We start from the raw sequence: 22,425 nt of genomic DNA, 5'->3' as shown, positions 1-22,425 counted from the left end.
TTTGCTAAAGAGAGATCTTTCTTAATGCCATATTTGTTGTGCATTACAAATAGTAACTGGTGGTATAATATATGAATTACTAAATGTAAATCTTAGCTCTTATAGATAAAGATTCGAATTGGACAACCTCGGAACGGGCAAGGCAACAAGAGAGGTCTTGAGCTTCAAAACAATTCCAAACTTCTCTTCCAAACCCAACATTTTTCCTTCTGGAATCTCCCAGTCAAACGAGTGTAATAGTGTGGCGAGAGTGTACAAAACCATCCTCTCAGCAAGTGCTATACCGGCACAAATTCTCCTGCCTGATCCAAACGGAAGAAAGCTGTAATCGGTTCCACTAAAATCACAAGATTTATTATCAAGAAACCTCTCGGGACAAAACTCGGTCGGGTTCTCCCACACGTTTGGGTCTCTTTGAATAGACCAAACATTGATGAAGACCTTGGTGTCTTTAGGAATGGTGTAACCTCCCACCACCACAGTTTCAGTTGGACGATGAGGGACTAACAAAGGAATGGTCGGGTGAAGTCTAAGTGTTTCCTTCATGATGGCTAGTATGTACGGAAGTCTAGTGATGTGCGATTCTTCAACAGTGTTTTCTTTTCCTACAACTTCGTCTAGCTCTTGTTGCGCTCTCTTCATCAACTCTGGGTTACTTATAAGCTCGGCCATGGCAAACTCAATTGTGTTTGTAGATGTATCAGTACCACCAACCACCATATCCTAAACATATACAGTATTAACAAACACTTTATTTAAATCACTCTTATGAACTAAAAACCACGAACATTTATATTCTATTTTTGGTAATTAAAGAGCTATAATACCAAATCACTCTCATGAACAAAGTAACATATATATAATTATATTTGATATGAAACAATGAAACTGAAACCATTAATTACCGCGAGTACGGCTTTGACATGGTTAACCGTAATGGGAACCTCCGAGTCGACTTCTTGGTCCTTTAACTTCATCATATGTTGCAAAAAGTCTTTGCATTCACCATCGTCGCTACTTCTTAGTTTATGCATCTGGTCGATGGCTCTATCAAATATGGCATCGAGCTCGTGAGCAGACACACGCATCTTCTTCACAAGCCCTTGAAGATCAAACCTCGCTAGCCATGGAAAGAAATCAGAAACATTAGGCTCACCCAAAAGCCTAGTTATCTCAGAAATCACTCCTTTAAACTCTGTTCCAACACTCTCCATATCCTCTGCTTTCACCGACCCTCCCCATAACATATTCATCGTTAGATTCATCATCGTCAAGAACAACTGGTCTCCGACGTTCACCGCCGATCCTTCTTGACTTTTCTCGTATAAAAATCTCGTTCTTTCTCGGATTTCTTTGCGTCGAAGCTCGTAGAAGGAATCTAAAGTTTTGCGGCTAAGAAGCTTGAGAACACAAACTTTTCGAAGCATCCTCCATTCGGCACCGTATGGTAACCAAACAAGGTCGAGGCCACCATAGGTAACGATTCTAGCCGTGAGTGGGACGTCATGGTTTGAGAAGTTGATGTCTTGATCTTTGAAGATCTCTCGAGCCAGCGATGGAGAGTTGACAACAACAGTTAGTTTTGAGCCAAGATTGAGTTTGAAGATTGGACCATGTTCATGAGACAGGTTTGTGAAGTAGGTGTGAAGGTCCGGGTCAAGAAACGGGAGGTTTCCGACAATAGGTAGGCCTCTCGGTCCAGGCGGTAGAGGCGGTTGCGGCGAGCGTTTGAAGAGTAACCAGAGAACCGTAAGGATAGCAGTGAGGATGAGAATTGCGTAAGGAGTAACATTGGTTGTGCTGTCGGTGAAGAGATCTGATATCAGAGACATTGTTTTTACAGCTGTTCGTTGGAACTATGAGATTGTCAAGACTAATATAATGTTTTAGTGGATATGAAAATATATTTGATTGGACCATCTCACCTTTCACTATCGTATTACAATTAACAAGATAATTTAATATAATATTTAGTGGATATGAATATATATTTGATTGGATCAGACTCGAAGAATTTATTTACAATGATTACAGAACTTGCCAAGTTTCTCAACTAAGCTGCAAGAAATAAAGTTTCTTTTCCAAAAAAAAATTATTTATTGATGCTGCCTGATAATTTTGAGGTCAAAATACAATTTCTGATTTTCTAACTAAAATTTCAAAATATTTTCATAAAGACTCTTTTGGGAAATTTATCAAAATGAAACAAAAAAACAGCATATTTGTCCATTTAGTATAATATATTTTTGTCATATTTTGTCTTAATTACCATTTTCATTTATCCAACTTAATATAAATAGTTTTTGAATCATAAAAAATATAAAATATAAACAATTTATTTTCATACCAGTATACAGATACTGGCTGTTGAATTAAAATTTCTAATTATGTTCTACGGATAGAAAAATGTCACCTTCGAAAAATGGTATGTGAAAAATGAATTCTAGGTAAAACAAATTATTCTATTTTCGCTATAATCAATGATATACTTTTGCTAAAATAAATAATCTACTTTTAAATAAAAAATTAAATATGAAGAATGCAAAGTCTACGAATATTAAAAATAGCTACATTTTTTTCTGAATGCATCTTCTACTTTTATAATTAATTCTAATGTCTTATTTATATGAAATCTAAAAACAATTCAAACAATTAATAGGATATGTTTACAAATTAGTTGTACTTTAACACAATGAAGAAGTTACATTCTATAAATAAGAATAATTTTTTGAAAATATGGCAAGTTCTGTTATGATTTATTCTAAAAATATATGGAAACTTTTTTATTTCCGAAAACGTATTTATGTGATTATCTTTAAAAGGAAAAAGTCGAAATTATCTCTTGCTTCTTTTAGTGTGATTTGGGGATTTTCCTTTTTAGTGTGCTTTTAATTATAATAATTTGTTTTCCTGGGTCGAATTCATTTTTTAATTGATGTATAAAAATGATTTTTAAATTGTTAAATGATAAAGTAATGGTTAGACTGGGGTTTTGCTAAAACAATTATACTAAAGAGATAAATTTAGGTTGGTTGTATACTACTCATTTCGTTTCTAAATAAGTATTATTTTGACATTTTCACACAAATTAAGAAAGTGACGGAAATATATGTAACTTGTTATAATTACACCATCTTTAGCCAATAGTATTTGAGATAAATAAAATTATTTATAAAATCAATGCAGTTTGCAATTATTTTTCAGCTGAAAGTAAATATAATTTGCATTGAAATTATAAAGTGACATTTTTTGTGTAACAAAAATAAAATATTAGAATGACATTCATTATGAAACAGATGGAGTATACTAGAGGAATATATTTTTGGTTCTGGTTTGGCAAATTTCTTATTTTATGTTGGTTATTTTATTCCAAATTACTTGCCTTGACCATTTTATATTTGAATAATAATTTGACCGTATATTGTAAAACAACATATGAACGGATAATATTTATGTAATATTTTTATTATTATCAAAAGTTGTTTTGTATATAGTTACAAAAACATCTTTTAAATTTTCAAATTTTTCATAACTAAATGAAGAAAAAAAATACTACATCTGAAAATCACAAATTACCAAAGCATGAAAAAGGCTGTAAATACAAAAGACTTTTGTTTTTCCTTTAACTTTTTTAATACAAAAGTTGGTAAAAGAAATACAAAACAGATTAGGGGGGATGTATTCAACTGAGAGTTTTAGGTGATTTGTATTAAAATGACAAACATTGTTATTCAAATATGAATTTAAAAAAATAATTCAATGTTATTGAACTTGATTTTCGTAAAATACTCTGAAATCCATTGTTATTAAAGATATTTTAAGTTGTGGAGTTTTAAAAATTTTAGATGATTTTAGGGTGTTTTGATTGATTTTTTTAGTTAAAAAAAAAATAAAACTCAAATTTCATAGTTTTTAGGTGATATCTAGAATTTTCGTGACAAAAAAATATATCTAGAGTAGTTTAACAAAAATCAATTAAATATCTGTAACTTATTGAAATCATTTAAACTCCCACTGAAAATCAAATCATATCAAATGTTAAATTAAATAAACTCCTCTAAGAACATATGAAAAAAACAGAAGCTGAGGCCATAAACTTTTTTCATTTCATGAACTTATTGAGAAAGTTTTACCGGACGTTATCTCAAAATATCATACGAAAAAATCTTTTCAAATCATAAAAATTAAAATCACAAATTTTGAAACTTTTTAAGGCCATAAAAAAACTCTTTGCGTGGTCCCAGTCAGGAAAAGAGACTTTGTGTGGCAAGATTGATTGCTAGATGACATCAGGATTGTTTTTTTTTCTAACAAATTATGAAGACCTTAAAGAATTTTAGGTGATTTGTATTAAAATGACAAACCATTGTTATTCAAATATAAATTTTAAAAACTCATCTAAAATTCAATGTTATTGAACTTGATATTTCGTAAAATACTCTGAAATTCATTGTTATTAAAAATATTTTAAGTTGTGGTGTTTTAAAATTTTCATATGATTTTAGGGTGTTTGGCTAGAATTTTTTAGTTAAAAAAAATTAAAACTCAAATTTCATAATTTTAGGTGATATCTAGAATTTTCATGAAGAAAAAAGATAATATCTAGAGTAGTTTAACAAAAATCAATTAAATATCTGTAACTTATTGAAATCATCTAAACTCCATTAAAAATTAAACTATATCAAATGTTAAATTGAATAAACTCCTCTAAAAGCATATGAAAAAAAAACAGAAGCTGAGGCCATAAACTTTTTCATTTCTTGAACGGGAAAATGGCTTATTTCCCTACGAACTAGTTGTGTCCGGCTTTTTTACACATGAACTTTTAAGCCATGTCAAAAACCACACGAACAACAAAAATATTGATTATTCTGTTATAAACTAATTATTTCAAGCTTTTTCACACACAAAATTTTAAACTTTGCCAAAAACCACATGAACTATACTATTTTTTGAATTACATACACAAACTATCAATTTTAAGCTAATTCTTCTAAAATCGTGAATTGTGTTATTTAAACATTAACTTATTTTATGACAGGTGGATAATCGGTTTAATTTGGGTTAATAAAAAGGATGATACATCGTTTTGTTTTGTTTTCTTTTTCTTTTTCTTTTCGGCAACTGCTTTTCTTCTTCAAAAATCGCTTTACTCTTCATCATCAATTGGAAATAAAATTTATTATTTTGTAGAAGATTAAATGTTTTACATGATGCATAAAGAAAGAAGAGCAGCAACTACTAGTTTACCAATCCACTATGTTGTTGCTCTTCTTTTTTATGCATCATATAAAACGTTTGATCTTTTACAAAATAATAGATTTTATTCCCAACTGATAAGAGTAAAACGATTTTTGAAGAAGAAGAGCAGTTGACAAAAATAAAAAAATAAGAACAAAACGATGTATTATCTTTTTTATCAACCCAAATTAAATCGGCTATCCACCTGTCATAAACTAAGCTAATGTTTAAATAACACAATTTACGATTTTAGGAGAATTAGCTTAAAATTGATAGTTTGTGTATGTAATTCAAAAAATAGCGTAGTTCATGTAGTTTTTGGCAAAGTTTAAAAATTTATGTGTGAAAAAGCTGGAAATAATTAGTTCACAAGAAAATAAGCAATATTTCCATTGTTCGTGTAGTTTTTGGCATGGCTTAAAAGTTCGTGTGTGGAAAAGCCGGAAACAACTAGTTCGTAGGGGAATAAGCCATTTTCCCTTTCTTGAACTTATTGAGAAAGTTTTACCAAACGTTATCTCAAAATATCATAAGAAAAAATCTTTTCAAATCATAAAAATTAAAATCACAAATTTTGAAACTTTTTTAAGGCCATAAAAAACTCTTTCCGTGGTCCCAGTTATGAAAAGAGACTTTGTGTGGCAAGATTGATTTTTTTTTTTTGTCATCAAACACACAGACTCATATAGATTCTGCGGACCAAGCTGGGAACTCTGCATCCATATGAACGACGAAAGACGATTGCTGTCTGGCACTGCGCGCTAGACGATCCGCCTTTAAATTCTCCGTCCGTGGTACATGGATATCTGTGAGCTCGAGAAACTGTCTTGTAATCTCTTAATATCTTCCAGATAACTTGTAAAGGCTGGCCACTCTTCTGGTTCTGAAACCATCTTCACCAACTGAGAGCAATCCGTTGCAAACGTAACCTGATACTGACGTAAGTTCTTCATACATTCCATTGCCCAAATTAAAGCCTCTACCTCCGCGTGTAGTGGAGATAGAGTAGCCCGAACATTTCGAGCCCCCATCAAACCCGTAAATCCTTCGAGCGTACTAAACCACCCTTGTCCCGAGAATGATTCGTTTTCCTTCCATGAGCCATCCGTAAAACACCATCGCCCTGGAATTATGGGAATTTGGTGTACTTGTGGTGCTATAGATCTCCTTATATTTGCCTCTTGTGCCGCAGCCCACAAACTAGATTCAGATTCAGCCAGCGTTAGTGTATCCCTTGCGTCAACGTCCAAATTACTAAATACCTTATTGTTCCTTGCTTTCCAAATATACCATAAAATCCATGCGAATTGATGATCCTTAAGTGTCGGTAATACTCGCCAAAATAAGTAATCCATATTTGTGAATAGAGAGTTCGATGGAAAAATTTCTGGATTAGTCGGAATCGTTGATAGCGCCCAAACTTGCCGTGCTGGAGGGCAGTCGAAGAACACATGATTCAAAGACTCCTCATCATGTCCACATCTATCACAACCAATATCTCCTTTAAATCCTCTTGCTTTGAGATTCTTTTTTACCGCAACGCAACCTGAGATAATCTGCCATAAGAAATGTTTTATCTTCGGCGGACATTTCACTTTCCAACAATAAGCTTTCAAGGCATCTACTGTTGGTCCATAGAATTGCGATTTTAACCCATTGTCGGGATAGACCCTTTCCACTTCGTAGCCCGATTTGACTGTGTATTTTCCATTTTTAGTAAAATGCCAACCTTCCTTATCTTCGATAGTCGTCCGACTAATGGGGATACTCTCAATTATTTTCGCATCCAATGGGTCTACCAATTCCCTGATTGCCTGTGAATTCCAAGTCCTAGTACCTGGAATAATGAGAGAGTCCACTGTAAGGTCCGGTAACAAGTTATGATGATTTTTGTTTGCTGGTCTCGGGCGAGTGGTTGGGAGCCAAGGGTCATTCCATACTGAGATAGAAGACCCTGTTCCCACCCTTTTAATTAGTCCTTTGCTAACCAGAGATCTAGCTGATATAATACTCCTCCAGCCATATGATGGGGAGTATGAACGGATCGGTTCCAGAGGTGAGGCGTTTCTGAAATACCGTCCTTTAAATACTCTAGAAAATAGAGTATTCGGTTTAGTCATTAGGCGCCAAAGTTGCTTTCCCAGCATCGCCGTATTGAAATCCATAACATCTTTAAACCCCAATCCCCCTTCATCTTTGGGAATACACACTTTATCCCATGATTTCCAGTGCATGCCCTTAGTACTTCCCCCCGGACTCCACCAGAACTTTGCAACTGTGCTCGTCAATTTCTTTACTGTTGTTTTTGGCAATCGGTAGCAGGACATTACATGGTTTGGTAATGCCGTTACCACTGACTTAATAACCACTTCTTTTCCTCCTTTAGTAAAGAACCTAAAAGTCCACCCATTGATTCTGGAATCTACCCGATCCTGAACAAAACCAAATACTTGTACCTCTGATCCACCCATATTTTCTGGTAGTCCCAAGTAAGATCCCATACCTCCAATATTCTGAATCCCTAATATATCTCTCATTTCCTGTCTCGTCGATTCCTCAATCTTGTGTCCAAATTGTATAGATGATTTTTGAAAATTGATCAATTGTCCGGACACTGCCTCATAGTCCTTTAGAACCCTAAGAATAGTTTCGCATTCCTCCTTTTGCGCCTTACAAAAGAAAAGACTATCATCTGCAAAGAGTAGATGAGACACCGGTGGACAAGCTCTCGCCACTTTCAACCCTGTTAACTGTTTTCCTTGTTCCGCTTTCTTAATATTCGCAATTAGAGCTTCCGTACACAAAATAAACAGATAGGGCGACAGTGGATCCCCTTGCCTAAGACCCCGCTGGGGAACTATGAGTCCTTTTGGTTGGCCATTTAGCAGTACTCGATACTGGACCGAAGATATACATTCCATCATTAATTTCGTCCAAAGAGGATCAAAACCCAATTTATTGAGTAAAGCCTGAATAAAACTCCATTCCACCCTATCATATGCCTTATTCATATCCGTCTTAATCGCCATATACTTATTTTGACAAGATTTATTTGTCCTTAACCCGTGAAACATTTCCTGGGCAATCAGTATATTGTCAGAGATTAATCTCCCCGGTACAAAAGCTGATTGCGTTTCCGAAATAAGTCCTGGGAGGCAAGGCTTCAATCTCTCGCAAAGTACCTTGGATATAATCTTATATCCCACATTGCAGAGACTAATAGGTCTCATTTCTGTCATCTTCGTAGGCCTTTCCGTCTTTGGAATCATACAAATATTAGTAAGATTCAGCCTTGAGTCCATATCTCCCGTGCTTAAAAATTGATTCACCAATTCAACCAGATCATCCTTAACAATATTCCAAGAAACTTGGAAAATAATGCTGTCATTCCATCTGGTCCTGGAGCTTTCTCCGGATGCATCTTAAACAAAGCATGTTTTACCTCCTCCTCTGTTGCAACCCGTAAAAGGCGTTGGTTCATATGTGAAGAAATAGATGGTTTTACTTCCTCCAGAAAATTATCAAAATCTGTAGGAGAGGTGGACGTGAATAACCCTCCAAAATAGTCCACCGCCACCTTCTCCACTCCATTTTCATCGGTTATCCAACTCCCTGAGTCATCATATAGTCCGACTATCCTATTGCGAACCCGTCTCTGCCTTGTCAACGCATGATAGAATTCCGTGTTTAGGTCCCCCGATGAATACCACATATTCTGGCTTTTTTGGTGCCAATATTCCTCCTCATCCTTATATGCATCCTGCAATTTCTTCGAGAATTCAAATATTTCCTCTTGAGACGTAGAATCATCCGTTTGCACCTCTTCTAAGGCTTTCTGAAGATCTGTAATTTTTTCCTTCCCATATGGTGGATTATTCTTTCTCCAGGCCGCTATTTCATGTCTACAGTTGTTAATTTTTGAGACAAGATTCACAGCAATTCCATTACCAGGACCCGTCCAACCCGAGGCAATCGATTCCAATAGACCCTCCTCTCCGATCCAACTTTTATCGAACCGGAATTGTCCTTTTCGTTTGCGGATTTTGTCCTCAAGAAAAGCAATAATCGGTCGATGATCTGATCCTATCAATCCAAGATATTCCGTATAAGAAGCCGGAAAAAGAGTGTGCCATTCCTCGTTGGCTAGTGCACGATCCAGTCGGCATCTGACCATTACAGCTCCCTTTCCTTTACCTCGTCTACCTTGCCACGACATCGTGTTTCCTTTTGCCTGAAACTCTAGTAACCCACTATTTCCTTTTGCCGGCAAGATTGATTGCTAGACAAAATCAGGATTGTTTTTTTGCTAACAAATTATCAAGACCTTAAAGAATTTTAGGTGATTTGTATTAAAATGACAAATCATTGTTATTCAAACATAAATTTTAAAAACTCATCTAAAATTTAATGTTATTGAACTTGACGTTTCGTAAAATACTCTGAAATCCACTGTTATTAAAGTTATTTTAAGTTGTGGAGTTTTAAAACTTTTAGGTGATTTTAGGATGTTTGGATATAACTTTTTAGTTAAATAAAAATTAAAACCCAAATTTCATAATTTTTAGGTGATATCTAGAATTTTCAAGACAAAAAAATATCTAGAATAATTTAACAAAAATCAATTAAATATCTGCAACTTATTGAAATCATCTAAATCCCTATTGAAAATCAAATCATATCAAATGTTAAAATGAATAAACTCTTCTAAGAGCATATGAAAAAAAACAGAAGCTGAGGCCATAAACTTTTTGAAAGTTGATTTCTTGAACTTATTGAGAAAGTTTTACTGGACGTTAGCTCAAAATATCATAAGAAAAAAATCTTTTCAAATCATAAAAACTAAAATCACAAATTTTGAAACTTTTTTAAGGCCATAAAAAACTCTCTTCGTGGACCCAGTCAGGAAAAAAGACTTTGTGTGGCAAGATTGATTGCTAGACGACATCAGGATTGTGTTTTTTGCTAACAAATTATCAGGACCCTAAAGAGCTCAAAAATAGTCTTGAGATAATATATCTTGTCTACATCGTGAAACACAATTTCTTGTGCTATTTCGACCTTATTAATTTCTTTTCTCAGCTTTTTAGGGGCCAGACAGAGGCGGACTCAGTATAGTATTAGGGGATGTTCAAAAACTCGTTAAGCACTACGCGTGCGGTTGGGTAAGACCTAGCGTGGAATCAATTAACCGGAGATTATATGGGGATTATAACCGGGGCATAATTATGAGCATTTATATCTGTAACTAGGTATATATATATTGGTTATGTGGTTGTTAGTATTGTTCTGACGTAGCCTGGAGGTTATAGGCGCTGGTTACACACGTCTGAACCCGGATTCGAAACTAGCAGTGGCTTGTTTTGTTAATTTTTTCAAAAAATTACGTTAAATGAATTAAAAAAGACAAAAATGACATTATCTTCTACCTCTCTCTCTCTGCGAGATTTCTGTAACCTCCAGCAGCTTTTCTATTTTTTGTTTTTTCGATTTCACCGATCTTTCTCATTTTTCATGCAAGTTTTAATGAAAATACATCTGATCTAAGACATATATGCGATATCAATCATAAAAACTAGGCCTGGGATTCTGACCCGAACCGAATGGTCTGAACCGGACCGAACCGAACATTATGAAATTCGGTTTTTGTTCGGTTCTCAAGAGCAAACCAATCGGAAGCTGTTCAAAATATGTTCGGTTATTGCCTCGGTTCGGTTTGGTTCATGATAACCGTTTGGTTAACCGAAATTTAACCTAGCTATATATAACTTTAAACCTAAACAAACCTAATCAGTTTCTATTTGTCGTCCTCGAACTCGAGCCGCTGCTTCTGTCGGATTCTTAACCTAAGAAACCTCGTCTTCTTCATCTGATTCTCATATCTCTTCGAGCACAAGGTAGTTTCTTCACTCTCTTCTCTAGTTCTGTGTATTTTTTTGAGTTTGGGATTGATTTGGGAGTTAGGGTTTCTGTCGAAATCAGTTAGGAGTTTATGATTTGGCTTGAATGATGGGTTGATTATCAGTGTGAGAGTGTTTTTAGTGTTTACTTTAGATTGAATATGAGTTCGGATGGATTTGAGATATAGGGTTTTCGTCAAAATCGATTTGGGTTAGACGTTAAGGGTGGGTTCAGGTCGAAGAAGGTTTAGTCGATTATGATTGTCTTGTGTTTGTCTGTCGATACTCTGTCTTTCTCTAACTTGATTTTTCCATCCTATTATCAGGTTGTGAAACAATGATGCCCTACTTGGTTTCGTTGAGCTTGCTTTCGAGCTACAACTAGAGACAATAGCGATCCATGAAGCTGTCAAAGTTATACTACAAGGTCTTCGTGTGGATATCAATTGTGAAGGCATAAAAACTCCCTTTCGTGTCGCCAAGGCTCTTCGACAAGGAACCAGAGGTATTGTCTGCCCTTGAATCTGATTTGTCTTAAAGTTTAGTTTTTGTTTTGTGGGTTTGATTCTCTTATGTTAATAGTGTTCTTTATCTGTTTCTCTAGACAGGACAAGACGATGGATAATCGACAAATTCCATGAGAAACTTCTCATTAGAAGTAGAGGTAATGTTCTTTTGCCTCAACTGCGTTGTGTTCTTTTTTGCATTATTGTTCTGTTTTTTTCACTGATTTCTGACTTCAATAAGTTGCAGGTTGGAGTTCAAGCTTCATGGTGACATTAATTTTTTATTGTTTTCATATATTCAGAATGTTTGATCTTTTTCGTAGATTGAGAAAGGATGAACAAGATAGATGTTGGTTTTTTTATGTTTATTTTGCTGATAAATATGGACTTTTCAGGTCATAACCGAAAATAACAAGTATCTAGAAAACCGAAGATAACCGAAAAAACCGAAAGTAACCAAAAATAACCAAAAAATTGGTTATTTAGCAAATAATTTTAAAATCGATTATTTTCGGAAATTAATTGAAATTTAAATCAGTTTGTTTCGGAATTGATTTTCAAAATTCCGGTTAACCAAAAACCGACGTTTTGGTTCGGTTCGGTTTCGGAAAACCGAAATCGCATGCCTAATAAAAACCATGAAAACTTTGAGTTTTTTCAAACTTCCGATTTATTGGCCGAATAACATCAATTTGCCACGACTGTAGTCCGATTTGCGTGTTTCCGGTGATATCAATCATAAAGTACACTCAACCACCATTTAAGCTACAGATTTCATAAGATTCTACTCACAAAATATATATTATCATATTTCTTCCCTTTCCTTTCTGAGAGAAATTCTCAAAAAGATGGTCTATATTCCAAAAACTGATTTTGTAGAAAAGATGGCTAGATTCGATGGAATCTTCGATAGTACTCAAACCTGTATAGCCGATTGACATTCAAAAAACACATGATTTATTGATTCATCTATTGCTCCACATCTGATACAGCACATACCACATTAAATTCCTCTTGTTCACAAATTTTTCTTAGCTTGCTATGCTTGATTTTTGGTAGACAGCTAACCTTCCAGCAAAACGCTTTCAAAGGATCAATTGTGGGTCCATACTCTTGTGGTGTTTTTTCTTTGTCAGGATAAACTCGTACCACTTGATATCTATATTTAACCATATATTTTCTAATATTTGTGAAGTGTCATCCATCTGAGTCAGCCAGCTGGATTGATACACTAAAATTGAGTGTTTTACTACTGCAAGCTAACAGTGTAAATGTAGTATTTGAGATTCAATTCTAGAAGATCAGTTTACACTTTATCTTTATGTGATCAATACTTAGCTAAAACAATATAGGGTTTTGAGTTTAAAGAAGCAAAATAAACAAGTAACAGATTGGTTTAGGGGTTCACAAGATTAAGAATGCTAGCCTAGGGTGAAGGATTGGGTGTCAAACGATCATCAGCCAACTAACTACTCAAGAAACAATTAAAAAAAATCTAGAACTCAAAATACACATATAGATCGATCCACTCTCGTGGAATCTCACCTTTTATCAAGCAATTCTAACACCTAAATTGTCGTTTGGATTAGAATATGAAGGGAAACATTAAGCTTGGATTCGATTTGTTCACAAGCTGCCTTAACATCTATTTTCGCTAGTTAGGGATATGTTGCACATTCATGTTGTTTCTACCAACCTAAGCACTTTTGATTGATTAGATTAAACCTGATTTCAAACATTAACGGTTAGTTAAAAGCAGGCAATAAGTGTAACTATTAATGGAGACAATCACAATAATAGTACTTATTTGTATTTATCTCATGGATCTAAACACCCTAACACCCTAGACTAAGCAAGCTGACTACTCAACTATGGACAGAGAAAACACAGAGATTGATACTGAATAATACTGCATAATGATAACAAAAACAAAGAGGGTTCAGGGGGTTCTTCTCTAACTCGAGAGAGATGACCTTCTCCCTTTACAAACTAGCAAATATCAATGATGAAAACTCTGGAGTATGGTTTCTCTCTCAAAAATAGCATAGAATAACAATATAAAAGATGAAGAGAATAATTTAAAGGTTCCTGCTGGTCTAGAGAGAAAAAGAAGATAATTAGGATAAACCCCGAGATAACTTGTAGTTTTCTTAAACATCTCTGCCGTTGGAACATGGACTCGGGTGCTCCGCTCGATCGGGAACATCCATCAGACTACTCTGCGTGAAAATCTTCAAACTGCACTATTTTGTGTCTCTTTTGTTTCAATTGGTTCATCTCCCATCCAAAGCAACTCCAGACCTATAATGACTCGAAAAGAACTAGAAAAACTCGATAAACACTTGAAAACCAATTAGAAAACATATGTACAAGATGTCTAAAACACCATATATCATAGATTCGGTTCAATGGAATATTTTCAATAATTTTCACATCCTGGAACTTCACTAAAGACCGAATACCTGTAAGTTTCATGTTCACGTTGTTGTATTGATGAGGAAGTCCAATGTTAGATCTAAATGAAAGTTTTATTGATTATTGTTTGCTGATCTCGGGCGGTGGCGGTTGGTCGGAAGGTTTTTTTTTAAAGAAAATTTATATGTAGTCCTTGTCTACAAAACATGTGATCATGGAGTGCTAATATAAAGATAAACGTTATCATTCTTTGTCATTCTTTGATAATTTGTGAACGGTAGTATCATACAATTTTTACCTAAATTACATCTTTCATTTATCCAAAACAATGGTTCTGATTGGTGATATATAATATTAAAATTGAATTACAATAAAAAATATAGTTTGATGTAACTTGTACTAAAAATTATGTGATAGATTATATAGTGAGTTTTATGTAAACATGAGTTACTTTATTTTTTTAAAAGATTAACTAATAAAATTTTATATAAATTATAGTATTATTGTTTACAATAAATATTATGGATATCAGTAATATTAATAATTTTTGTAAATTTAATTAAATATATAAGATAAAATAAAATAAATATATAATAATAAAGAAAATATACATATATATATATATATATATATATATATATATATGTATATATTATAACAAATAATATCTATATATTTATAAATAACTTTTATGTAAACAAATTAATTACCAAATATACAGTTAAAGTTGTGGGAGCAATTTTGTTTAGATAATTCATAGAAAATAACTTTTGAAAATATATTAAATGATATTAACAACAAATGAAATCATGATCTTTTTGACAGAAATGAAATTATGATCATGTTACAATTTTATAAATTATTGACTGGTAATTTTAATGCATAAATTTTAGGGAAATTGCCACAAATACCATTTCTCTTGTACCACTTTTCAATTATACACTAACCAACTATACTACCAAATTTTTAATGGTCAAAATACAATTGTACCCTTGAATAGTTATACAATTGTAGCAGATGTGGACATGATTCTGTTCTCCTTCTCCATTGTGAGGGACCGTCTTGTCGAGGAGATGCTGTTGCCGCTGCTCTACGGTGTGGATCAGACGCGCGGCGGCGTCGGCTGGGGAGGACGATGCGTTGCTCGATTGGAGATCATCGGTGGCTGCTGGTGGCAGTGGTGGTGCAGAGGCAGCAACCGTTGGTTCAGATTCCATGGAAGCACTCTCTCTTTCTATCTCTCTCTTTTTCTCCACTTCTCTCTCTCTCTCTCTCTCTCTCTCTCTCTCTCTCTCTCTCTCTCTCTCTCTCTCTCTCTCTCTCTCTCTCTCTCTCTCTCTCTCTCTCTCTCTCTCTCTCTCTCTCTCTCTCTCTCTCTCTCTCTCTCTCTCTCTCTCTCTCTCACTGTTCTCTACCTTGGGAACTGCAACGGAAGAGGCGGAGATTTGGTAGATTCGGATCGAGGATTTTTTTTGGGGGTCAGAGTAAATCCGGTTTACAATTTGTTTTCAGAACCGGTTGAAGTTATCAAATTGAGACCACCGGAGAAGCAGAAGAAGGATGTTGTCAGTGACTCCGCCGCTGATCGATCCGGGACGACGAAGTCAACGGCATGTTGGATTCCCTAAAAGTGTTTGTACTTCAGTTAACGAGTGTATGTGTCATGGGATACCAGATTCTCGCCAGCTACGGGTTTGGATTGTGCTTTTTAATGGATTTTATATGTTTACCACTCACTGTTGTATCTTATTGTAGAGTGGAGATATAATAAACATCGATGTCACGGTTTACTTGGATGTAAGTCTTTTTGGCTTCTTTCACTTCTCTGTAGAAAGTTTTACTTACACGCTGTTTTAAGTCACTAAAGCTTGAGACATCGAATCATATTAAAATTTGTGGATTTTGAAACTGCAACAGGGTTACCATGGAGATACATCAAGAACTTTCTTCTGTGGAGAAGTAAGTGAAGGTTTTAAACAACTTGTACAGGTTAGTTTTCTTTTTTTTCTTTTGTTCTCATTGTGTTTTCTCTGCATTGTTAATAATAAATGGATTCTGTTTAGTGTGCTAATTGTTGTTGGTTTATTGTTCTGGAAGGTTACAGAGGAATGCTTGGAGAAAGGAATAGCCGTTTGTAAAGATGGAGCAAGCTTCAAGAAAATCAGCTTGTGCATGTGCTTGGTGTTCAACTGATAGATACCGTGCTTTTGCTTTTCCACCAAAAGTAAACAAAAATTTAATGTCTAAGTATGGAGTTTGAATATTTTGCAGGGCTGTATCTCTGAAAAATCAGTTTATAAGCCATTATAAATCAGTTTATAAACCTTTATAAATTACTTCATAAACACTTATCATTCAGTTGACAAAAAAATCATAAAAACAATTTATAAACTCTTATAAATCAGTTTAAAACTTTCATAAATTATTTTTGAGTTGCTTATACTCATTCTTTCTAGCATCCCTCACAAGAATTCTCAAGTTACACACATTTATAAGTTCTTATAGATTTGTGCGACCAACTCTTGTTTAAATTTTTTTTTATAGACTTATAAATCATCAACTCTTGTTTTAAAACTGTTTATAAAGACTTATAAGTCATCAACTCTTGTTTTAAAACTTTTTATAAAGACTTATAAACCATCGAGTTGTACTTTAAAAATGATTTTATAAAGGTTTATAAATCATTTATAGGAATATATATATACTATTGATATATAAGGGTTTATAAATGATTTCTAAATCTTTAAAAATGATTTATAAACATTTATAAATTATTTATAATCCTTGTAAAGCCTTATAGACTGACTTTATAAACTCTTATAAATGAAGTATACGTTAATAATTTATTTAGAAAGCCTTATAGCTTAATTTTATAAACTCTTATAAAGTCTTAATTGTTTTATAAACCATTATAAGGAAGCGGATCACGTCTTCCATTAAGAGACAGCAAAAATTGTCCTGGCTTGAAGCCTTGGAAGTAGCAGGCCTGCTGGAGTCATTGGATGATAGACCGCTGCTACTGCTAGATTTTTTGCTGTTCTTCAGCTATTTTCCATTGTAAAGAATGGAGAATCTCTTGCTCATACCCCTCCAAACAACTCTTTTCAGAACTATAGTTATATAAATATCTATATGTGTTTTATAAACTTGGTTGATACGAGGTTTTATAAGCTCCTATACAATTTATAGATGCTTCATAAATGGTTTTATAAACTCTTATAAATGATTTATATACAAAACATTTTCATATATCTATATGATTGGTTTTATAAACCTTTATAAACATACATCAATAGTTTTATTCTGAGAACCAGACTGAAGGTTAATGAACTGAGAGACCAGTAGCTTCGAGATTCCACTCATAACTACTTCCACCTCATCTGGTTCTCTTGACCATCTCAACCCACAGTATTCGCCTGTTCCAACTTGCGTCTTGGCGTAGCAAGAATTTTCTACTAATCCAACTGTGACAATGGCCTAGGTATCTGACAGACAAAATGATAGCAACTCACAACATCAACAGAGACCCCAAGTATCTCTCAATGCTCAATCATCTCAATGCTCAATTATACCTTTTTATAAGGCTTTATAAAAAAACTATAAGAGAATGATGTTCTTTAATAAGAAACAAAATTGGTAGAAAGTTGATTAATTTGGTGAATACGAGTCGAAGAACATTAGAAGTGCATTGGGGAAACACAATCGAAGCTATGTGGACAATCAAAATAAATCTTTGATAATGCTTACCTGAGATGATGCTGCTGCTGCTCTGAGCTGTCCTCAAACAACGGGAGATGTGATAACAATCTGCACTCCATCGATAACTTGTGGGGGTGTTGGCCGAAGTCGGAGCGAGAAGTCCCATGGGAGAAGTAGCGAGATGGATGAAGGGACGAGATTCAACTGATATCTTTTTAATAAGATGTGCTTCTTCTTCTTCAACCTTCTGCAACAGATTCTTGACCTGACCCCTCAAGAGAGCCTCACCAGATCCAGGAGTGCTCTTGATTCTGCTTTTCCCAACAACAACTCCTGAAGATGGAATCTGCATCGCCAGTCCAACTATCGACGAGTCATTGGTTATGTCGATCGTCGCCGTAGTCGCTCAGTTTGCTTCAGGAGAGAGGATACAATCGATCTAATTGTCCTGGCTCGATCTCGTCGCCGTCGTCTCGATCTCGTCGCCGTCGATCTCGTCGCCGTCGCCGTCGTCACTGGATCTCATCGCTATCACCATCGTCAATCTCATCGCATGCCGAGAGAGAAAATGTGTAATTAAGTTAGAATTTTGGTAGGACTATTTTTGTCTTTTGTCTATTAATGATTTATGTATTTTTAAAAATATCTTCATTCTAAGTGTATATATGAAAAATGGTACTTAACAAAGTGTATATATGAAATTCCCTCTAAATTTTAATTCAGGAATTAAGTAATTTCCAAATTTTCTCCTAACCCTAATAACAGAAAAGGTATGTCGACAGTTTTTTTTTCTTTTCCCATTTTTTTCTTTTCTCGTTTTCTCTTTTTCTTTGTTCTCTGCGACATTTTTTTTTCTTTCTTTCCTTTTTCCTTTTTCCGTTTTCCGTTTTCCTCTTTCTCTTTGTTCTTCTTCCATATATAGATTCTTCTTCTATATCTCCGATTCTAGTTCTATCGATTCCGCCTATGATGAAATCTCTCATTACCATCTTTTCAAGTGATAGAAACGGAAACAACAACCATTAAAGATATGTCGTTTCCTATGTGAGTCAAATGTAGTATAACATAGGATTTGAATCAGATATATAAATACTTTATCCAATAAAAATAGATTTCAAAATAAAATTTAAAATCATCATATGAATAATGGTGAATATATTTGAACTTAAACTCTATTAAAATACATGAGTGAATAACACAACAACCTAAAGTAATGTATAATAATTTATAAATTATTTTAAAGATTTATAAATAGATTATATTTTTTTAAAAATTCAAAGTGACAATAGAAGTTTTTAAAATAATTAATAGTTTTTACTGATAAAATCTTCTAAGTATTTTTGAATAGGAAAAACCTTATCCGTTAAATTTTCAGCATTATGCCCTTAACATACAAATCTTTAAGTTTGTCACCATCATTACAGTATTTTAAATTGAAGGTGCCAGATATATAATGATAATTTTGACATCGAAAATTGATTAAAAGATTATTTTTTCGATTAATTTTTAGTTGAGTTGTTTTGTTATTAAAATCCATATACAAATAACAAAATAGACTCCAAGTCTTTCTCCTGGTTAACGGCTTTAAATATATTTTTTCACCTACAAGGCTACAACCTTTTTGAATAAAATTAATCTCATAAATTTTAACACTTCTATGTTTCCTAGAGTGTTATTTTCGAATATTTTTTCTTATTTCAGGAAAGTGTCATTTAAAAATTCTAATTTAATTTTACTTTTAATTTTGAAAATGCATTAATTTTATAAATAATTTTATTAAAGAACCCTCAAGGAGCAAAATGACTAAATATTTTCACTAAAGAGGTAAAAGATCCATGTACCCTATATATAAAATAGAAATAAATTAATAAATTAATTAAAAAAATATTTTTTAAGTTTCGAATGACATATTGAATTTTTTTTCTAATTTTTTTTTATTTTTTTTTTTAGATTTTTTAGATTTTTTGATTTTTTCAAATTTTTCTTTTTTTTGGAATTTGAAAATGCTTTTTGAAACTATTATTATTATTTTTTTCAAAATTTTAAACCCACCACAAAACTCCACCCTTTAACTATAACTTTAAACCTTCAAGTCTATATTAGATTAGTTAACTCTATGAATATAAATGTATATCACTTCTTTAATAAAACATTTTGGTAATTGTAAATTTTAAAGACTATATTTGTGTAAAAACCTTTTTAAGACTATGCAAGGGTAATTCTCTAATATAAATATATTTTTTCACTCAATCATATTTTCTTAATCTATATGAAAAGTGTCAGAAAAACACTTCAGAAATTAGCGAAAGTCAAGTGGAATTTAACCCACATTCATTCCAAAAAAAAATCAGAAAACGACAGCTAAAGAATTCAATTTTACAGATTAGATCTCATGAATATAATCACAGATTCTGCTTATTTGTTCTTCATTTTTTTGTGATTCGAGTGATAAAAAAGGAAACAAGTTCAATTCTTCTGAACATTCATCTCATTCTCTTCTTATCTCATGTTTTTTCGAATCTTTGTTGTCTCTACGTTTGCTTAGAACTCACTTGCTGTCTGAACAGGCGCGCGCAATCCTGGAATCTCATAACCAGACCGCTACATTTCAAAGGGTTGCCAACATTCTCCTCGTAGCATTTCTTCCATGCTTCGTGATCCGAAGAGCAAGGCATTGGTTTCGGTTCCGGGATCTTAAACTCTTTCTCCCTCAGATCATTGGCTCTCTCGGCCACTTCATGAACAATGCTCCTTTCTTGTCTCTCCACTTTCTCAAGAACCTTCTCACCCTCTTTCAAAACGGACTTTATCGATTCCAGCTCCGTGTTTGCTGCTGCTTGTTGCGGTACTGGGAAGAAGAATGGTGGTGACTGCGTCGGTGGTTCTGCCATTGGCTTTGGTTTCTCTGCATGGTGGTGTGTTTTCGCTTGGTCTGCCTTGCTCTGAGGTGACACTTTGGGTTTGGTTTTCTTCGCCTTCCTCTTTGGTTGATTGTCGCCTTCAGCTAACTGATTGATCAGCCTTGAACTTATCTGAATTGTGTAATCGCCCATTTTAATGAGTTTGAACAACCTGGAAGATGAAATTCACATCAAGAAACACATCACACTAACTTAGTAATAAACAGTATATCTTCAGAATCTAATGCTAAGTGAAGATGTAAACAATGAGACTTAGTCAATAACAGTTTCAACTCCTAGTATTTATAGCAATTCAAGATCTTGAAATCGATGAACACACAAAACATAGAAAGCCGAAAGCAAACAGATATGAAAGTTTCTGCATTGGTCCGTTTAGTTAAATAATATAAATACTCAAAACTTTAGACTATGTAAAGCTTAGTTTCATCATTTCTGGTACTGTTTCAAATTCAAATAAGAGGAACATTGAGATAAAGAGGTAAGAAAGCTAAATGATTTTCGCATACAAAGACACTTCCAGATACATTGCCAAGAAATGAGCTATACATATGTTGATTCGATAATCTCTTCAAGTGTTACAGAAAATTGCAATTCACTTCGTAGCTACCACCTATCGAGATTCCTAAAATGGAAGGTAACAACTTCTCGGCGCCGAAACAAAAACGGATAATATGTAATCATAAAAGGGGGCAAAGAACCCTAGAATCTTTACACCAAGCATCAAAAAATTGATGCGAGAAAACAAAGATCATGCGTGTGTGGACGGAGACGATAACCTGATAGGAGGAAAAGATCGAGAAGGATTAGGCGAACGGCGACGGCGACGGCGATGGCGATCCTCTCCTCTCGAAAAAGCTGTGAAAAGGAACGAACTGCGTGCGATACGACAAAAAAAAATTGAACCCAACTTATTCTAGTGGGCTTATAAGGCCCTAATGCTATTTTTTGGGTTAACTGTAAACAGAAATTACAATAAGGCCTTGATTGGTAGATCATTACCATTAGCATTATGCTCTACATTATCCAATCAACATTTGTTATAAAAGCATTTAGAAAAGCATTTACTAAATGTTAATGCTTTCCAAATGCTCTCTGGCAAATGCTCTCATATGAAGCTTTTGGAAAAATATTTGCATTTATAGTTTATAAATTTAAGAAAAAATAAATAATTAGTACATTTATTTGATTTAATAATATCATAAAATTATTTTTATATGCAGAAAATGAAATTTTGATTTCTAAAATAAATCTAAAATATAAATATTTTTAAAAATAGTATTTCACATTTAATATATAATTTAATTATATAAATTATATTATATTTTAAATGTGAAATATTATTTTAAAAATAGATATTTTAATTGTAAATTTTATTTTTATATAAATATAATTTTTGAAATTAGTAAATAAAATAAATTAATTATATCTCTTTTATATATTAATATATATAATATATATAATAATAATTTATTTATTTAGTTAATAATATTCAAAATTTTTATATCCAAAATTAAATTTATATTTTATTTATTTTATTTATTAATATTCAAAATTATTTTATATCCAAAAATAAATTTATATTTTAAATAAATTTTACATTTATTTTGTAATAATAATATTTCAGATTTAAAATTTAGTTTATGTTATTAATTAAGATTCATTATTTTTAATAACAAATATATTATTAATATTAATTTGTTAATATATATATATATATATATTATAATTAAATATATATATATATAT

At 33.2% G+C, this 22,425-nt stretch overlaps 3 protein-coding genes and 1 long non-coding RNA gene across 7 annotated transcripts; 2 read left to right on the top strand and 2 right to left on the bottom strand.

Moving 5' to 3' along the window:
• LOC108831278 (flavonoid 3'-monooxygenase CYP75B137) lies at window positions 1-1,881 on the bottom strand. Its single transcript, XM_018604836.2, has 2 exons — window positions 906-1,881; window positions 1-723 (listed from the first exon to the last, which is right to left on the bottom strand). Exons 1-2 carry the CDS (start codon window positions 1,830-1,832, stop codon window positions 100-102), a joined length of 1,551 nt encoding a protein of 516 aa, XP_018460338.2. The 5' UTR covers window positions 1,833-1,881; the 3' UTR covers window positions 1-99.
• An 8,904-nt stretch (window positions 1,882-10,785) lies between these two features.
• LOC108831277 (uncharacterized) lies at window positions 10,786-12,006 on the top strand. Its single transcript, XR_001946330.2, has 4 exons — window positions 10,786-11,135; window positions 11,465-11,643; window positions 11,743-11,802; window positions 11,892-12,006. It is a non-coding gene; the product is annotated as an uncharacterized LOC108831277 (long non-coding RNA).
• A 2,934-nt stretch (window positions 12,007-14,940) lies between these two features.
• On the top strand, window positions 14,941-16,384 carry LOC130498893 (methionine aminopeptidase 1B, chloroplastic-like). 4 transcript variants are annotated; one of them, XM_056992701.1, is made up of 4 exons: window positions 14,941-15,713; window positions 15,815-15,856; window positions 15,977-16,048; window positions 16,157-16,384. In XM_056992701.1, the coding sequence occupies exons 1-4, from the start codon at window positions 15,672-15,674 to the stop codon at window positions 16,250-16,252; spliced, it is 252 nt and encodes an 83-aa protein (XP_056848681.1). In that variant the 5' UTR covers window positions 14,941-15,671; the 3' UTR covers window positions 16,253-16,384. The 4 variants fall into 4 exon arrangements, with proteins under 4 accessions (XP_056848681.1, XP_056848673.1, XP_056848675.1 ...); XM_056992693.1 differs by having other exon boundaries at window positions 14,945-15,751; window positions 15,977-16,018; XM_056992695.1 differs by having other exon boundaries at window positions 14,947-15,751; window positions 16,164-16,384.
• Window positions 16,385-20,120: 3,736 nt separating this feature from the next.
• On the bottom strand, window positions 20,121-21,612 carry LOC108838899 (uncharacterized). The gene is made up of 2 exons (XM_056998341.1): window positions 21,456-21,612; window positions 20,121-20,830 (listed from the first exon to the last, which is right to left on the bottom strand). Exon 2 carries the CDS (start codon window positions 20,809-20,811, stop codon window positions 20,290-20,292), a length of 522 nt encoding a protein of 173 aa, XP_056854321.1. The 5' UTR covers window positions 20,812-20,830; window positions 21,456-21,612; the 3' UTR covers window positions 20,121-20,289.
• Between the last annotated feature and the right edge of the window lie 813 nt (window positions 21,613-22,425).

Source organism: Raphanus sativus, chromosome 2 (assembly GCF_000801105.2).
Source record: "Raphanus sativus cultivar WK10039 chromosome 2, ASM80110v3, whole genome shotgun sequence".
Classification (NCBI taxonomy): Eukaryota; Viridiplantae; Streptophyta; class Magnoliopsida; order Brassicales; family Brassicaceae; genus Raphanus; species Raphanus sativus.
Note: the sequence above shows the minus strand (reverse complement) of the source record. Positions and strands in the feature narration are given on the sequence as shown.